This window comes from Nestor notabilis, unplaced genomic scaffold (genome assembly GCF_000696875.1).
Source record: "Nestor notabilis isolate BGI_N333 unplaced genomic scaffold, ASM69687v1 scaffold1671, whole genome shotgun sequence".
In the NCBI taxonomy this organism is placed as follows: Eukaryota; Metazoa; Chordata; class Aves; order Psittaciformes; family Psittacidae; genus Nestor; species Nestor notabilis.
The window spans coordinates 23,678-40,766 of NW_009915869.1; the positions used below are offsets into that span (position 1 = coordinate 23,678).

Genomic DNA, 17,089 nt, shown 5'->3' on the forward strand with positions numbered 1-17,089 from the left:
AAAGCACTTTCTGCTGGGTGGAGAACAAAGCAGGGATGGTGACTGGTCAATAGTGGACACAGAAGCAGGCAGACAGGAGGCAAAGCATCCTCCTGTGCCAACAATTGCATACCCTGAATACAGCAGAAAGGTGAAATACCTCGTTTTGGAGGCAAATGGGCCAGATTCACTGATGGGATAACAGGTATTTTTCTTGAATGCCTTCTGGCTGAGGTGGCCTGGATTGGCTCTTAGGGAGCCCATGAACACCAGGGAGCCCATGAACACCAGTCCTGACTGAACCATAAGGGTCATGGCTTCCTTCCCTGCAAAAAAACCCAACCCTTATCTTACTCTTTCTTAAGGCAATAAGCAGCCCTTAAAGGGTCTGCCGGTTGAACTCAGGTCCCCATCACAACATGCAGTGTTCTTCACCTACAGAAGCACTATTCCAGCTCTCCCTGTGCTTCCAGTAATCCACACTCACTTCCTGAACACCCCCCCAGAAACATTCAAGGGGCAGCTGAGGGGCTGCTTTTGAGCTGGCCAGGATGCCTGGAAAAGCTGTGGTAGATCCCCTGTCTCTTCTGTGCTCTCCAACAGTGACCTTGCTCCCGCATCCCTACCAGGTCCCACAGACAGCCCCAGGCTCCTCTGGAGTGAGCTGCCAGCCCGAGATCTTCGCAGTTCACTGGCTTCACCCACTGCAGCAACATAACAGGGCAATTTCCCAGCAACTGTACTGGAAGGACTTCTCCAGTGTGCGAAGGTGGTTCCTGACGCTAGCAGTGGCTGCAGTGTCCTGAAAGGTCACTGCACAGCACAGCTGAGGTGCCTCACATGCTCTGCAAGCTTGTGTCCCTCAGCGTAGGTTCACCAGTACAAGCAGTGAAAGGTTTCATCTCACTTCAGCTAGGTTTGCAGTATCTGGGCAAATAAAGTGACTGGAGTGACTCAAGGGATAAACTATAAATAAATAAAATGAAAGGTGAACTGGCCAAACTAATGTGTGCCATCTATGCTGTAGACACTCTTACACTCTTCCCATATCTGGACTCATTCATGAGGTCCACCGCCACCCAGCAGTATCATCTAAAAGTGACTTAGCACAGCCCTGCTGGGCTGAGCAGCACGCAAATGGGCTAGGGAGGGTGTTAGGGGACTGAAATCATTCAGTCAGGAAGGACGGGGGCAGGTGAAAATTGATATCCAATCAATATTGCATTAGGTATTTCTGCAGCCCACTGGAGTGGTCAGAACCGCTGTCATGTCATTGAATGGCTTGGGTTGGAAGGGACCTTAAAGCTCATCCAGTTCCAACCCCCTGCCATGGGCAGGGACACCTTCCACTAGAACACGCTGCTCCAAGCCCCTGTATCCAACCTGGCCTTGAACACTGCCAGGGATGGGGCAGCCATAGCTTCTCTGGGCACCCTGTGCCAGTGCCTCAGCACCCTCACAGGGAAGAACTTCTGCCTCAGAGCTCATCTCAATCTCCCCTCTGGCAGGTTCAAGCCATTCCCCTTGCCCTGTCCCTACAGGCCCTTGTCCAAAGCCCCTCTCCAGGTCTCTTGTAGCCCCTTTAGGCACTGGAGCTGCTCTAAGGTCTCCCCCTTCAGGAGCCTTCTCTTCTCCCGGCTGACCCAGCCCAGCTCTCTCAGCCTGGCTCCAGAGCAGAGGCCTAAAGAGGCCCCAGCTCCCTGCAACCTTGTGCTGTGTGAAGTGTGGCTCAGACACAGGGGCTTTATGTCTGACGTGCCTAGAAAAGACCTGAACTGAATGAAACTCCCAGCCCATGACTTTTGGTCCAGCCAATCTTAGTGGACCCTTCCACGTCCTAAGCAGCTTCTCAAATTCTCAATCTCCTACATTCCTGTCTCTTTCTAAAATGCAGGACAACAAGAAAACTTGGTAATCAAATCATTTTAAACAGAATCACAAAAAACAGGCCTGAAAAGGAACTGGAGACATTATCTAGTCCACCCCCCTTGACAGATAAAGAACAGGATTGAGAGGCCTTAAGTAACTAGAAAATCACAGTGGGAAAGAGACCACAATAAAATGGACTGGGCTAACCCACCCCCCAAGAGACCCAGGTTCAAATCCTGGCTTCTGTCACAAGTGGAAGTGAAATTTGCATGGTAGTTTTGTTCTCATCCCCCTCATCCCCTATTCTTTCTTTGTTGCCAAGTGTGGCAATAAGAAAAAGCTGGTTGGATTCATCTCCATATCTTACTGTGTCCTTCCGACACAGAAGAGGGCAGCTGACACAAGTTGTCTCTCTCCCCCCTCATACCTGAACCTTTTGTATGAAAAGCAGAATTATCTGTACAGATGAAGTGCCACTCCACCAAGTGTCTGTGCAAAGCTTGCAAGGAGTGATGCTCCACACCTCTGGTACTACCCAGGCCCACCTGGAGCATCTCTGACGGCAGCACTTGGAAGGCATCCCTTCTGGAGACTGTCTTCCTGATAGGTCTTATGGTCAATGCACTTGTACCAGAAACCCAAGAAACTGCTCAGATTGCATCTGTACAGGACACTACCTTGAAACGACACCACAGAAATGACACCACCAGATAGAAAGGGTAGGACCCCCAGGATAATACTAGATGTTTGAAGATCAATCTACCAGGCTCAAGCATTATGCAATTCCCTCCTTCATACAGGAAGAGAATGGCTCGAGGTTTGTACCCAATGTACTCATATGCTTTTTAATTAGAGAAGTGTGGGGGGAAATGTGCCTTTACAAAAATTCTCTCCCAGTTACTGCTCCTCTGGCCTCTGCCCCAGGAAGGTTCCCAGTTTTTCCACTTCTGTGAGAGACAGGAAACTGGAAGAAGTTGGTACAAGTTTAAGTAAATACTGAAAAAAGTTTGTCAGCTTTAACTTGTTGAACTGGATGGACCTCAAATTAGTAATAAAACCATATACATGTTTAAGAGGTGCAATAGCAGTATGGAATCTCAGGACTCATAAGCTGTAAGATCACTCACTGCCACATCTAGTAGGTGCGGATGTGCATATCTCACAAAAAGCATCATTGCTCAGCACCCTGTGGCCTCTCCTACCACAGCCACCTCTGTTACTCTTATCTGTCCATGCCAGACATTTCATGGGTGTTTAAACACCAACTGATTAACCAGTTCTTCTGCACTGAGATGGAATATGTATCTATCAATCCCACAGGTTTGAAAGTACTTCCCTGCTGCCTGGGCACATGAACACCATGTCTCACATCCTACTTCCTAATAGTTATTCTTCAGTTCTCCTCACTTTATTTTTATTTTTTTTTTATTTTTTTTTTTTTTAAGGTTTGATGTTGTTTGGAGGAAGCAAACTGGGGCTATGGGAGAATCAATCTTAACTTGAGTCATCTACCCCCTCTGTAATGGTTTTGTACCATTAATTTTGCTGCTGGAGCCTCGCTTATCTCTTAGTGGTTCCCATGGGGTGTGGAGCACTGTGAAGCCACCTGCATTTCACTTTACTTCCTCAGGCACAGGCCCAGCCCTGAAAATATCAGCCTTGAGGGAAACAAACAGTAAATTGACAAACAAAGCTGGAAATGAAACAAAACTCCCCATCCCTGACAAGCCATTACACCAGTCCTTGTCTGGAAGCTCTCCTCAGTTTGTGACACCAGGATTTGAAACAGGGTCTTTTGTACCTCATGGTTAGCATGATGCTTAAAAAACCCAAACTTCTCATTGGGAAGAGGTTATGAAGACCTACCGCTGATGGAAATTTTCTTTATAACATGCCAAAGGATCTAATCCCCTCAACTGCTTCTGGGAGTAGTTCTGGGACAGTCATGGATGGAGCAGACTGAGTCCAGGAAGGGTCAAAAGCCAACCCAGGGCAGGATTGGACACTAAGCAATTAAGAAAGTTGATGGTAGAAAGGCAATTGGTACCTGTGATGGCCTTGCTTCCTGGGGATCCAGAATTTGGAGCGCGGAACATCTGGGATTGGGATGCCGGTGGGACACCGGAGGGGGTGCGGTGCAGGAGGGTAGAACATCGGTTTATTGAAGCCGGTGTTTTTTTGCTGGCTTGGCTCGCCTGTGTCTTCACTGCCACGAAGAGTGGAGATCGAGAGAACTCTGGATATGAACACTCAGAACTAGTGCCTGGACAGTCAGTCAGCTCCCAGCTCGAGGGCCTTCTGGGAGGGTTTGCTTTCTAACAGCCACGCTCACGAATCCCTCGCACGGGGACCTGCAGCGACTGTGGATCCACCGATCCCATAGAACAAAACTGTTTTTCCCCACTCACCTGAGGGGACAGTCTTGAAGCCTGTTAGTTTCCTTCCACACCTGTAACTGCCACGTGACCAACCCATTCCTCCTCCAGCAGGAACACCCCATCCATCCAGGAGTACTATTTGACTACCATGGCCTGGCTGGGTATACCTGCTCCTCTGTCCTCCATTCCAGTGTATGTAAGAGTTTGAATATTGTGAGCAGGTTTCTAATGTGATACTCAGAGCTCTGAACAGGGAGAAGTTTACATCTTTGTTACTTGAGCCTTGTATAAATCCTAGAGATCTCCAGCTACATTCCTTGTCTTGTAAACCAAATACAAAGGAAAGGAAGGGTTGGTAATGGAAGGGAATTAGGAGGCAGAGTTCTCATCCTGCAAGTCAGGAAAAGCCTTTTGGCCCCTATCTCCAGACAAGTCACATGGTGACATGTGGAGAAATCCTGAGTATTACTAGGATATGCAATTTGAATGCATCTACATTTTGGTCCCTGCATTGCACATTGAGGATCACCAGGAATTTTCAATGCCAAAAGTCGTGTGAAAACCCTTCAGGAGGACAGCCCCTTGTCTAGAACACATAGATTAAAAAAACTATTACAAAAATGGAGAAACAACCTAACAACCCTCTTCATTCCTCAGGGGCTTCTTCCATGGAAATTTGGATATGGCTCCTGAAGCCCAAGTCCCACTCCAACCATCTGCCACAAAGAATCACTAAGAAACAAGGTCCACATAACCCCCAGGCCAAGGTTGCTACCAGTGATTTCTACAGAGTGGTATTTTAGGATTCCTGAGGCAGGATGGACAACACAAGCTCCTGTTCATCCTATACGATGTAATTCAGAAATCCTTATCCCCATGGAGCAGCTCTCCATCCTGGATTGCCACAGCAGCACAACAGCCTGAGTCTGAAACAGGGGAGGAGAAAAGTCACCCAGGCTGGGGCTGGATGCTCATTTCCCAAATCCCCTGAGACATGACAGACCTCGAATGTGAACTGCTCTCACCTTCCCTGTGAGCACTAAGCACCACTGAAGACTGAGGGTGGTACATCCAAAGCAGCTTGCAAAAAGATACTCAATACATGCAATACATGGATCCAAGATGAGATTTAGTGTAAATGTTAGTGTAATTCTGCGGGAGATTCTGCACTAGGTTTTCTCATACTTTAAGTCAAGACACTTCTGTGCTTAGTCTCTGGCCAGCTGACCAGGCAGGAGGCTTGCTTTTGCTCTATACTTCCTTTCAATCACCACGAATAGCCCTCCTCCAATTGCTGCCAAACAAAACTGTACTCATATATCAAAATTTCCTGCTTATGTGTCATCTAGTTTCCCACAAACCCCATTCCCACCAATTGCTGCTTTATTCCCTGTCCATACCAAGAGAAGTAGCCATCAGCCAACCACCCAGTGTCAGAAAGAGCATCACTGTGAGTCCTCTGCAGTCCAGATACTGCTTTCTGAGGTCCAAAGAAAAGTCTCAATGTTGCGAAGACCTCAAAAATTACCTCTGTTTCGTCCCAACTTAAACAAATAGTATGTCTTAAAATTCAGACCCCTGAGAGAAGGCTGCTCCATCTGACACAAGGCAGAGACAGAGCTTAAGCCAGCAATGCAAAGACAGACAGAAGAATATTAGTTTTACCAGACTGGAGGATGCCAATAATGCACTGTAAAAAGGTTTTAGTCTGTAGTTCATCAGATGACAAATTTCCTCTGACATAAAAGCAACACAGGTAGAGATGTTCATGTAGCTCCTCTATTCTGCTCTTGAAAAGTCATTTTCACTGTGGAACACACTGCCTCAGGCTCATCAAATGGCCAAGTTCAAGATACTTCCAAATATGAAAATACTGAGTTGCTGAATAGTTACAAAAACCTCGTGCCCCAAAATCTGCAGCTGAACAGCAAGACTGGAGACAGGATTGTGGACAGACAGTCCTGTAACTGCTGCTATGAAATCCACAGAATCATAGGATCAACCAGGTTAGAAAAGACCTTTAAGATCATAAAGTCCAAACACAATCCCAGGACAAAATTCCTTAAACTTTCTCAGAAAGCATCTGAGAGATGCCCCAGTTGAAGCTGACATACTGGGGAAGGGTAGGCAGGAGAGGAGGAAGGTAGAGGTTAGGCCTCACTGAATGATCTCACATCACTTGGTAAACTGAGTGCTACAGCCACACATGGTGTGCTAAAGAATAGAGGTGATACAGATGATACTTAAAAGATGGGGGACTCCACCTTGGCAGCAGGAAAAAGAGCTTGTTCATTGCTGTGCTCAGTCATGATGGCTGTTGTGGAGCTCTCAGGGCAATGATGTAGCTAAAAAGACTTATGCATCCCTTGGGTATGGAATGAGGGCACTTCCAAAGAGGATCAGGAAGACAACGTTAGCTCTCAGTTCCTCCACTAGACCCAGTGCTGGTGCATGCCCTTCATGAGGGTGGTTAACTGACTTGAGAATATTCCCTTGAGAAGACAAGAGGACAACTTAAGGACAAGAACAGAATCCCTTCCAAAAGAAACACCAAATCACTCCTGTGGCTTAACTGGGAGGTAGGTCCTTACGAAGTGACTGGACAGCAGGTGACACAAAGCTCTAGAAAGGACAGAAATTTGGTGACCTAGCCCTCCCTCAGCCTGCAAAGTTATAGACAGGATCCAGTGTCTGAAAGCTATAAGTAGTAATTCATCAAAATAATTATCTTAAGAGGTTGCTCTATGTTCTGTCACTCTTAACAGCGAGTTTAGATGTCTTTTTAGAACATGTGAGCACTTAGATCAAGGCATGCGTACTTCATACGGCACGTGTGCTCCAGTCAGCCCAGAGACCACAGTGGTCCCTTCGGCCCTTCCTGCCTTTGGTAAGACCTTCAAATGAGTGGCAAGCTGTGGCACTAAGCAGCACTGGCAGACATTTCACATGTCTCCTAGAAAGATACCTAAATCCACACGCTACTATAATGTGCCACCACAACAGCACAGGTATCAGGTTAGCTCGATAACTTTAACTTTGCTTTTTCCAGGTAAAATCTGTGGCTAATAATTCATGTATCCCATTTTTTCAGAAAGATCTTGCCAGGATGGGTAAGGAACCATTTGATGGTCCAGATGGAATTATACCATCACGTCTGAAGAAACACCTCTTTAATGAACATGATGGAAAGTGGTTCCTTAACAATTGCCTGAAATTCAACATGCTGAGCAGAAACCTCTGCTATTGGAAATGGGTCTTTCCACAGGACACCCCCCCATGCTCCAACCTATTCTTAATGTGCTTCTTTATACATACCAACAAATACTTCCAGAGGAGCCTGTTGCTAAGGCACTGTGGGATCAGAGAGTGGGAAAAACACCTGAACTCCCAGATTTCACTCACTAAGAACGAGGAAGCAAAGACACACCATCCAGCCAGAATCTGCATCTGGTTAGGCAGGACCTGTGTGGAAACTAGACATGCTACCCAAAGGATCCCTTTCCCTAAAAGAAAAAGCCATGACAGCAGCTGCCTTTAAGGAAATCTGTGTTTAAGTACCTTTGATGAACAAATTGTATCCAGACTCCTTCATGATAAGAAAAGTAATTGAGCAGAGCGGCTTGATGAACTTCCTTATGCATCTCAGGTGTCAGGGTGGAGGTAGGTCTGTCTCTCCCCTACGGAGCCATGTCCATCTAGAGTCTGGCAGAGTCTTTGACAGCTAGGGCCCATCCCACTGCCTCTGGGAGGTGAGCAAGGCAGGGCCAGAGAAGACAGCCAGATATGACCAAGAGTCCAGATCATCAGGATCAGTTCATGGCCATAAGACAAGTCCATTGTCAAGATGTAAAGTCAATCCACAGGCCAATGGCAAGATCAGCCCTGGTGATCCAGACGTACAGTGGCAACCCTCAGGGAGGTCGAGTGATGAGATAGGGTTGACATCAAGCTGGGAATTCAGTCTACTGGTTGTTGGGGTACACACCAGTGGGATCCATGGTCAGGAATTGGCATGTCTATGACTGAGTGCAAGACCAACATCCTGCAGTATAGCTCAGGCAGGGACTGGTGGTCTAGAGCTGAGCTGAAACAGGGGTTTTGAATATGGGCAGAAGCCTTGTGTGAGGCTAGTGAGGGCCATTAAGACCTATTAGTGTACTCAGGGTCCAGCCATCCCTTTTGATTTCCATCCTGGAAGCAACAGATACAAATAACTGTGCAGATTTTAGTGCTCTCACCACATACTGCCATTGTCAGGGAGTCTGTTGCCTTATCTGCAGTTACCAGAAGAGGATGAGGTGAGTGCATACTCCTGAACCTGGACTTACCAAGCTAAAACCCACTGCTGGTGGCTTTTCTAGCCAGTCCACATCCCAAACACGCCAGGTTTTCTCTGCACTGTTGACACATCATCTAAGAGCAATCACAATAGCCCAGCCACCTGCAAATGTGGTTAAATCAGTTCCATCACAGAGCAGATGGAGCCTGGAGGAGGACAGAGAGATCTCTGAACCCTCCCCCTGTGCACCTCCATTCAGAGGCATTTCTAAAACTGGGACAATGAATGTGCCTACAACCCACTTTTTTGGGGAACAGCCTCTGATACCCTTCTTAGAAAGAGTGAACAGGCTGACAGAAACAGCACAAGAATATGTATCGTTTGAGTGATAGCCCAGTTCCAACCATAAGAAAACTCCTCACTAACAAAAGGGAACTTTTGAAGGAGACATTTGGCATTAACAATTCCAGGGAACCCCACGGCAGAGCTCTTTTCCAGACAGCAGGTATCCAGCAGCACTGACCAAAACTTAACCTGCAAGGCCCTGTTGACCCTGCAGGATATGAGTCCTTAGTTTAGCCCATTTTCAAGGAATATTTATCCACTATCACAGCAAACCAGAAAGACAGGCTCCGGAAGGGAAGCTTGCACTCAAGCAGAGAGACCCAGAACATTGAACTGGGAATGCTGAAGTGTTCTCCTACCCGCTCCCACTACAGCTAATTTTTCAGCATTTGCCTTATAACCAGTAGAACAAGACCAGGGTAAAGACATGGCCTTGGCTTTACTTCTTCTGACTGGTAGGGCCCAAGAAAAGCCAGTTGTGCTTTTCAAACCTCATGTGTTCACAGCTGCCCCACAGGACCTTGGTCTACAGGAAGAGCAGAGCCTAAGCAGTAGAAAAGGCGGGAGGATGGAGTGGCCAGCCTGCCCTAGAGCTCCTCATGCCCTCTCCTCTGTGCTCCTCAGGGTTAGTGGCCTGTCACTGTAAATCATAAATCTTACTGGTCATGGGAATTAGGAGAGGAAAAAAAGGGCTAAAGAAAACAAAAGGAAAAAGAAAAGTTTATGGGGAGGGGGTTAAACTTCATGAAATTATTATTATCCTGATCTGAAGTGTCCTTAAAGATATTTGCTGGAAGGACTGGAAACCCATCTGCACATCTCAGTGACTGCTGGTCTAGACTGCAGCAGGGGCAGCTTCCTTTGCTTTCACAAAGGTTACTGCAGAAACCATGGTGCAAGAATGGCTTCAACCCCAGCATTCAAAAGAATGTGCCTCCTTCTCCAAAACTGGCTTCCAGGACCCAAAAAGTGGGCATCAGGACCCTGCACTCTGCACAGGGAGAAGAGCAGCATTTATGTGGACCATTTGTATCAGCAGTCAGATCTGCAGGGCCCACTTCAGGCAAACACCTCCCAGAGAAGAACAGTTGGGTTTTCTCTTATGCTAGAGAGCCTGGACTGGAACCAGGACCTGCAACTACTTACTACAGATAGGTGGGAGGGTGGAGAGATATCCAGAGCGATAAATCCCCTTGAAATGGGAAGCACTGGGAAGATAAGGATCTGCTATTGCTGAGGGGAGATTCAATGCACATTCCTTACAGCAAAGAGCTCCTTAGTTATCTGGACAGGGGTGGACTAGAGACACCACAACCTTAGTGTCTGAGGGCCCATCTAGACTAGGAGACCTACCTACTGCTGATCACCAAACACCAACAGCTTTTCTGAGGACCTGAAAACATCTAAATTAAGAGGTGGGGGTTGGGGGTGCAGGGATGTTCAGGAATAACTGTTGTATGTGCTAATGTAAGCACTGGGTTAGTTCATTCAGGCAGATGGAAGATAGTAAGACTAACTTTGTGGTGATGGTGACAGAGGTATTTTATGCCCTACACCTTCTACCCTGATCTTGGTCCATCTCTATGCTTCAGAGAACCTGCATGGGAGCTGTTGAGAGCCACCAAGCCTTGACCCACCTTAAAAGTGATAGTCTGGTGGATTATGTTCCCAACTGATTTCTATATATATCTAAATCCAAAGCTACCTTATTGTAACTTAAAAACCTAACTAAAGCTGAATTTGGTGAGGAAGGAGTATGTGTTCCCTCTGCTGGCTGTGGATGAGCAGCTAAAGAAACCCACTAAGCTCATGAGCTCAGCTCATCCATACTCACCATCAGCCAAAGTGCTGCCAAAAGCAGTCACACTGGCTCCCAGCACTCACACTGCAACGAAGCACAGGCCAGTGCTGTGAAAGATGCATGAAGTTCAGGAGTAAAGAACTTCTCTGCACACTTTCAAAGCATCCAAACCCAGCATGCAGCAAGAATTTCAACTATTTTACTAAAATTTTGTACTGGATTAGACTTAATAGCTCATTAAAAGCTCCCCTGTGTCTGGGGAGTGCAGATCACAGTGTCCCTCCAGAGCACAGGTCGCACTGCCGCGCAGTGTGCTCAGAACTGCCTTTTGCCCAGCTTCCCGAAATACATATTTTATTGCCTGGGATAACAAGCTGCCAAGGCTACACGATGCTGAAAACCAGTTTCAACTCACTGTCTGAAATAGTTTCTCAGAGGCTTGTAGGAAAGATGTTCCTTCCCCAGCACATTCTGGGATTATTTAGGGGAGTCTAAAAATTTTCTGAGTCACTTAAGTTAAATAACAAACTAAAATCTCAACCCCCTGAAGAACATATGCAGAATTTTATGGACTTTGGTAAAATTCAGTGACATTACACACCTCACAGTAACAACATCCCTCTGAGAGGAGATTCCAGCTCAGCTTCCCAGCATATGCTCCATGCCCTGCCAGCTGCAACCCCACAGCTCCAGTGGAAGGACCCACAGGACTGACAACTCTCTCCTGTAACCCTGGTGTTCACCACCAACCACTGTAAATCACAGGCTGCCATGAATAGATCTCCAGCAGGATACTCACTAATAGGTGCATGCAGCGCCACGTGCTCTTGGTAGGGAGTGTAGTATTTGTACTGCTTGCCACAGAATTCACAGGTGTAATTGCCAGTTTCTGTGAAGATGAAAGAAAGATCAGAAAGGAGCGCAGCATCCTCTCACACAATCACTGCCTGGTTTATCACACAGGAACTGGCCGGGTGATAAAAACTGGAGCATATTCCTCACGCACTTGGAGCTTACCTGCCCTGTAATTCACACATTCTTTTCCCCAGCAAAGGAAGTGTCGAGAGTGATGGACAAAAGGTCTGGTACAACTGAACAAACTACAGGAGATTATCATAGAATCCCAGCCTGTTTTGGATTGGAAGGGACCTTAAAGCTCATCCAGTTCCAACCCCCTGCCATGGGCAGGGACACCTTCCACTAGAGCAGGCTGCTCAAAGCCCGTGTGTCTGACCTGGCCTTGAACACTGCCAGGGATGAGGCAGCCACAGCTTCTCTGGCAAGCTGTGTTTCTTATGGCTAGGGCTGTTGGTGTTTGGGGTTCATGTGACCCTCTGTGAATGCAGTGCTGTCTGGTTCTCCTAGAGGCTCTCCAGCTAATGCCCGATTTGAAACGCTTGTGCTTTTTCTTTCACATTTGAAGGTGTAGAATAACTCATACTTGGACCAATCTTCTGGAATGGTTCCGGCTCCTCCTCCTTCACTTCCTCTGCTGCTATGACAGCCTGGTCATAGGGGTCTGCAAGAGAACAGAACCAGCAAGAGAGCTGACAACACCCTCAGGTTTTCCTTCAACATCTGCATGGGCACTGAATGCTCCTGCATCTGTAATGACATTTCCATCTGTAACAAGATTTCAAGACAGAAATTACAAACCAAATGACCCCCTCTCACTGACTTGTCCCTCCTCAGGTGCCCTAGGATTACCCTGCTCCCAGCCCAGCAATATGCCTTGTAGGTATGTAATGTTTAATACAGAGGAGGACTGAACAAACACATTGCAAAGCCTGATCCATACTTTCTGATCTTCTTCCAGTGCATCTCCTATCTAATGATGTTATACTGTCTGAAAGTGGTAATGCAGTTTGCAAGCAAGTCAGATAACAAATGCTGGCCAGTGACTTCCTACCAACTAACAGCACAGTGAGCAACAAATCAGAACCCAACCCATTTTCTAAAAGAATTTCATTTATGCCTTGAACAATTCACTAAATCACCAAAGACATGAACCACCTTTTTCTTTTGATTTTAGAAGCCTGATCAATTGTACATACAACAAAAGCCTGGTACCTGCTAGGGCTGGGCAGCAACCTACTGGCTGTAGACACTGGGGGAGGGAGAGAGGATGCTCCCTCTCCTGCTGCAAGCAGTGACACAACTCCCTTGACTCTTGAAAGTGTAGAATTGGACCTGCTGTGCCTGAACTACTGAATGCTTGGAAAGGTTTGTGAAATAAAGCACATGAAGGAGCTCTGCTTACCTGCCCGGTTTTCTGGGGCCCCTTCCACACTAAAAACTAACACAGAATAGAAGAAGGAGGGGAAGAAACAAAACAGAAATTAAATCCACTTAAATGGCCTTGTTTTCCTCCTGCATTTCACGCACCACTTCAGCATGTTTCAGCCCCATCAGAATAAACCAGGCTTTGTGCCCCAGTCCCTCCTCTTCCCAGCAGCATCCACACAGAACTATTCAAGCATGCCCAGCCCTACTATATACAGATGTTCAAGGCCTTTGTTCTGACACTGACATGGCCCCATGTGAAGTTCAGATGCACAGCTGCCTCCCACTTGTGTTTGCTACAACAGCCCCTTGGAGGAACTGATACTAAATGTCCTTGCAGGACACAAGTGAAGCCATTCAAAGCCCTCCTGTAACCCTAGGCAGAGTTCCCTGAACCAGAGCTATGAAGACATGCTTCTGACAGAAGCAGACACATCTCACAGTGACTTGTGGGTCTCAGTAACTGAATTTTGGCTCCCTATGGGAGGAAGGGAAGTGCAATGGTGCACTGCAAGAGAACACTGGCTGTCTTATAGCAAGTTCAGATGGCCATATGTTCAGCTAAAATCAGCCATTTTTCTGGACACCACATATTGTGAAAACCCACTTGCTTGTCTGAGACATCCAGCCATCTAAAACCTCCTGCTCTCCAGGCAGCCTCTCTCTCTAACTCTGCCAGGGCTCCTTCCTTGGCCAAGTGAGGAGCAGAAGTAACGGGCATGCAGCATACACAGTGAAAGCCTGGAGTATCTGTGGGCTCTCAGTCGAGGACCTTTAGATGCCCACAAAGCAGGGCAGGCTAAAGTATGTTGTTGCTTCTATTTCCCCCAAAGAAACACTGCTTCTGGAGGAGGGTGTCTGCTTCTGTTCCGAGTGTCACTAGCCCTCGGCCACATCTACATTCACAGAGAAAAAACTGACTTGTAAGGTCCACTGCCAAATGCATCAGTTCACTACCACAGTGAAACAACATTTCTCAACTCTGAAATGTGGTTTCTCACTGAGGACCATGGTGGGAACAAACCTACGGAAACCAAAAGGCGACCAACTCATGCCTAGTGAGTAGCCAGACTGACAATTTACCTTGAGGTACTCAGTCCCAGCACAGCCCTCCTAACCACGAACCTCCACACAGACAGGACTGCAAGGACCACAGGTCCCAGCAGAGGGTGTTATTTTGATGCACACAAACTGAATCAAGCCCAGCAAAGTCCTCCTGCAGCACCTGTGGACCATGCCTCCACTGACCAAGGCAGAAGCCATGCTGTGCAATGTCCTGCACATCACAGGTCACACGGTTCTGCAGAACCACCTTTTGCCTTCCCCAACGACTTCTCCTTCTAGTTTGGGTGTCAAAACAGTACTCACCATCCACGGCGTGCAGGTCTCTGTGCTCTTGGAAGCAGCTATAATATTTATATTTTTTCCCACAAATGTCACATGTGTACCTAAAATTGTCTGTAGGAAGAAGAAAACAGTCACTTTAGAAACTCTGAGGTGAAAGGCACCATTCCAGACAATGCTGCTCAGCCAGACACCCCCATGCACTTATACTCATCCCACATGCTTCTGCCAAATCTCTAAGGCACAGAGACCACCACTGCTTCAGAATGTTCCCTGCATGTACCACGCTCCATGGCTCAGGGCATATTCTGATTTGTTACTTCCTACTCAGCCAGCTCTGCTCTCCAGTGCAGCCTCCACAAGACCTCACAGCAGTAAAGACAGAGAGCAGCAGGCCCTGACGAAACCTCCTTTGGAAGTAGGCAAATGCTTGTCAGGATGGGGAGAAACTGACAGAACTAAAGACAGAGTCAAGACATGAGCTGTTAGAAGTCAAAGTCACAACAGGCCAACTACAGCATGGTCTGGATGTGCCCACATGCTCACTCCACGCTTGGTTCTCACTGCTGCTGCTTACTGGTTACTAACCACATCCAAGATCCCATATGGGCACATTATAATAAACTAAAACCAGAGAACCAACCAGCAATCCAAACCACACAAGACAGTTAGGTGCTCAGTGAAAAGGAGGACTGATGGAGCCTGGTTTCATCTACGTTTATACCCCAGACCCCTCCCTTCACCCCCGTACAACAGCCCTCTTCAGCACAGCTGGGTAGGGAAGACAGAGAGATGCAGAAAAGCTGAAGATGCTCATGAATTCTGGGGACAGTGAATGTTTTTGGCTCAGCTATTGAATCAGTGTAAGAGGAAAGTTTCATTTGTCAGCATGGGGGGGTTTCTCCATCTTCTTATGTCTGACACACATGTTGGGGTACAGCCTGACAGCCCTAAGCAGTCACCCATCCACAACCTGCAGCACTGTCTTGTCAGCCAACTGCAGTAGCTGATGGGTTGTGTATTACCAGCCCATTGCAAACCAAGTGAAACACACCAGCTTGTGTAGCCACAAAGGATCTGGAAACAAATGTGTTTTGCTTCTCCACAGGAGCAGAGTAGGAGGTACCCAGCAGCTGAGCTGGCTGCCAGTGAGCTCCCTGCAGTATCTCAGCTGTTTGTATTCATGTCTTCATACCATTAGCAAAGTCAAAGCCTTGTTTCTACCTCCTCCATACTGTGTTCAAACACACAGAGTATGCACATTAAGCCTTCGTTTTATTTCTTAATCATTTTAGTTTTAAAAGAAATAACTCTTTTAAGCTCCTATGCCTTGGTACAGTCTGATCCCTCACTTGGGCTCACACTGCAGCCCCTCAGCACATGGGGTTTCAACACTAAATCAGACAATCACCTCCTGCCCTTTATGCTGCTGGGCAGGAGGAAAGTAGAAGCTAGGGTGATCTATAAGAGAAAAATGCCAGCTATTAAACAGCTGGGCACTGGAACTTTACCCCTGCTACCAAAACCTATTTGTACCTTAATCAGAGCACAGCAGTGCTAAGCTAGATCTAAGGGAGTTCTAAAAGCCTAGGCTGAACAAGTGGGACAGAGCTCAGGCATGTATACGGAGATGAAAAGGAATTGCTGCTTCAGCCAGTGCTTAAGGAAGAGGAGAAGCAGCAAATCAGGACTGTGAGAACATTCAAGTGATGAAAGCACTGGTGGGTCACATTTAACTATGTTTCATTATATTATCTTATGCAGTCTCCTTCTGTGGTCATACAACAGCTCTGGGGGTCTCAGTCTACCCTGGACCCTTTCTAACAACGAAGAGACTGTAGTGATCACGCGTGAAGAGCTGTGTATCTGCTGCAAAAAAAAAACCATTATTAGCAGAGAAAATTCTTATCATGTCATCAGTAATCAGCCCCACATCACTGGGCGTCCCCAAGACACAAACCAGCCTCCTGTTTGAAGTGTAATGAGCCATGCAGTAGATGAACTAGAGGAAGAAAACTATTATGGCCTTAATTTGGAGTAAAAGTGCTCAATAAATAAGGAGACTTGTTAGAAGGGAAGAAAACTGAATGCTAGAGACACACCACAAACAGGCCCAGTCGGGTGTAGTATCTGTAACCCAGGAAGGATTGTGGGGATCTCAGTGTCAGGAGCAGAGACTCCATGTGCTGGGTATGACCACATTCCTCCCTGGGCAGTGGGGGGAAATGAAAACAAGATAAGTGCAACAGCATACCCCAAGAGAACAGGGTTTTGCTTGGTTTGTTAGGGCAGTATTTTCCCTGAGGAAGAATGACCTCCAGAGGTTCAGGTGAAGCAAGTCCTTAGGAGAAGTAATAATTTGTTCCAGCTGGTATTGGTACTAATCTCTTCCTCAGCTCTCTAAAGGAGATAACTCTCAGCAAAGGGTGCCAAGTCTCAAGTTTACAGAGAATTCAGAAAGTACCAGGGGACTACCCACATGCAGCTTTACCCTCTCTGAACACCAGCCACTCTTCCAGGGCTGCAGCCCAGTGCCAGACTTCTTACCCAATAAAGCTGTCTTTGCTGACAGCATCCAATGCTTCTAGTGCTGTTCTTACCAAGAAACTCACTGAACAGCATTAGCCTGTGCACTACTACTTTTCCTGCTCTGGGTTGTAACTACTACACCAAGGTAGACTCCAGCTGGGACACCATCCCCAGTGTATGTAACAACAAAGCTGTCAATGGGAAGAGCAATAAGGGCCACGAAGCACTCAGAGGTGCCTGCAAGCCCATTCCAAACCACCCATCTCTAAACCTCTGAAGAGA

The 17,089-nt window shown here is 47.0% G+C and overlaps 1 protein-coding gene across 1 annotated transcript in view; it reads right to left on the bottom strand.

Annotated features, from left to right (window-relative positions):
- Positions 1-14,392, bottom strand: part of ZNF618 (zinc finger protein 618) — a gene marked incomplete at its 5' end in the record, with an annotated part of 38,063 nt that extends 23,671 nt beyond the window's left edge. The window contains 5 exons of the mRNA XM_010024324.1: positions 140-305; positions 3,896-4,084; positions 11,451-11,540; positions 12,093-12,170; positions 14,303-14,392. Coding sequence (XP_010022626.1) covers positions 140-305; positions 3,896-4,084; positions 11,451-11,540; positions 12,093-12,170; positions 14,303-14,392 — 613 coding nt within the window. The remainder of the gene's footprint in view (positions 1-139; positions 306-3,895; positions 4,085-11,450; positions 11,541-12,092; positions 12,171-14,302) is intronic.
- Between the last annotated feature and the right edge of the window lie 2,697 nt (positions 14,393-17,089).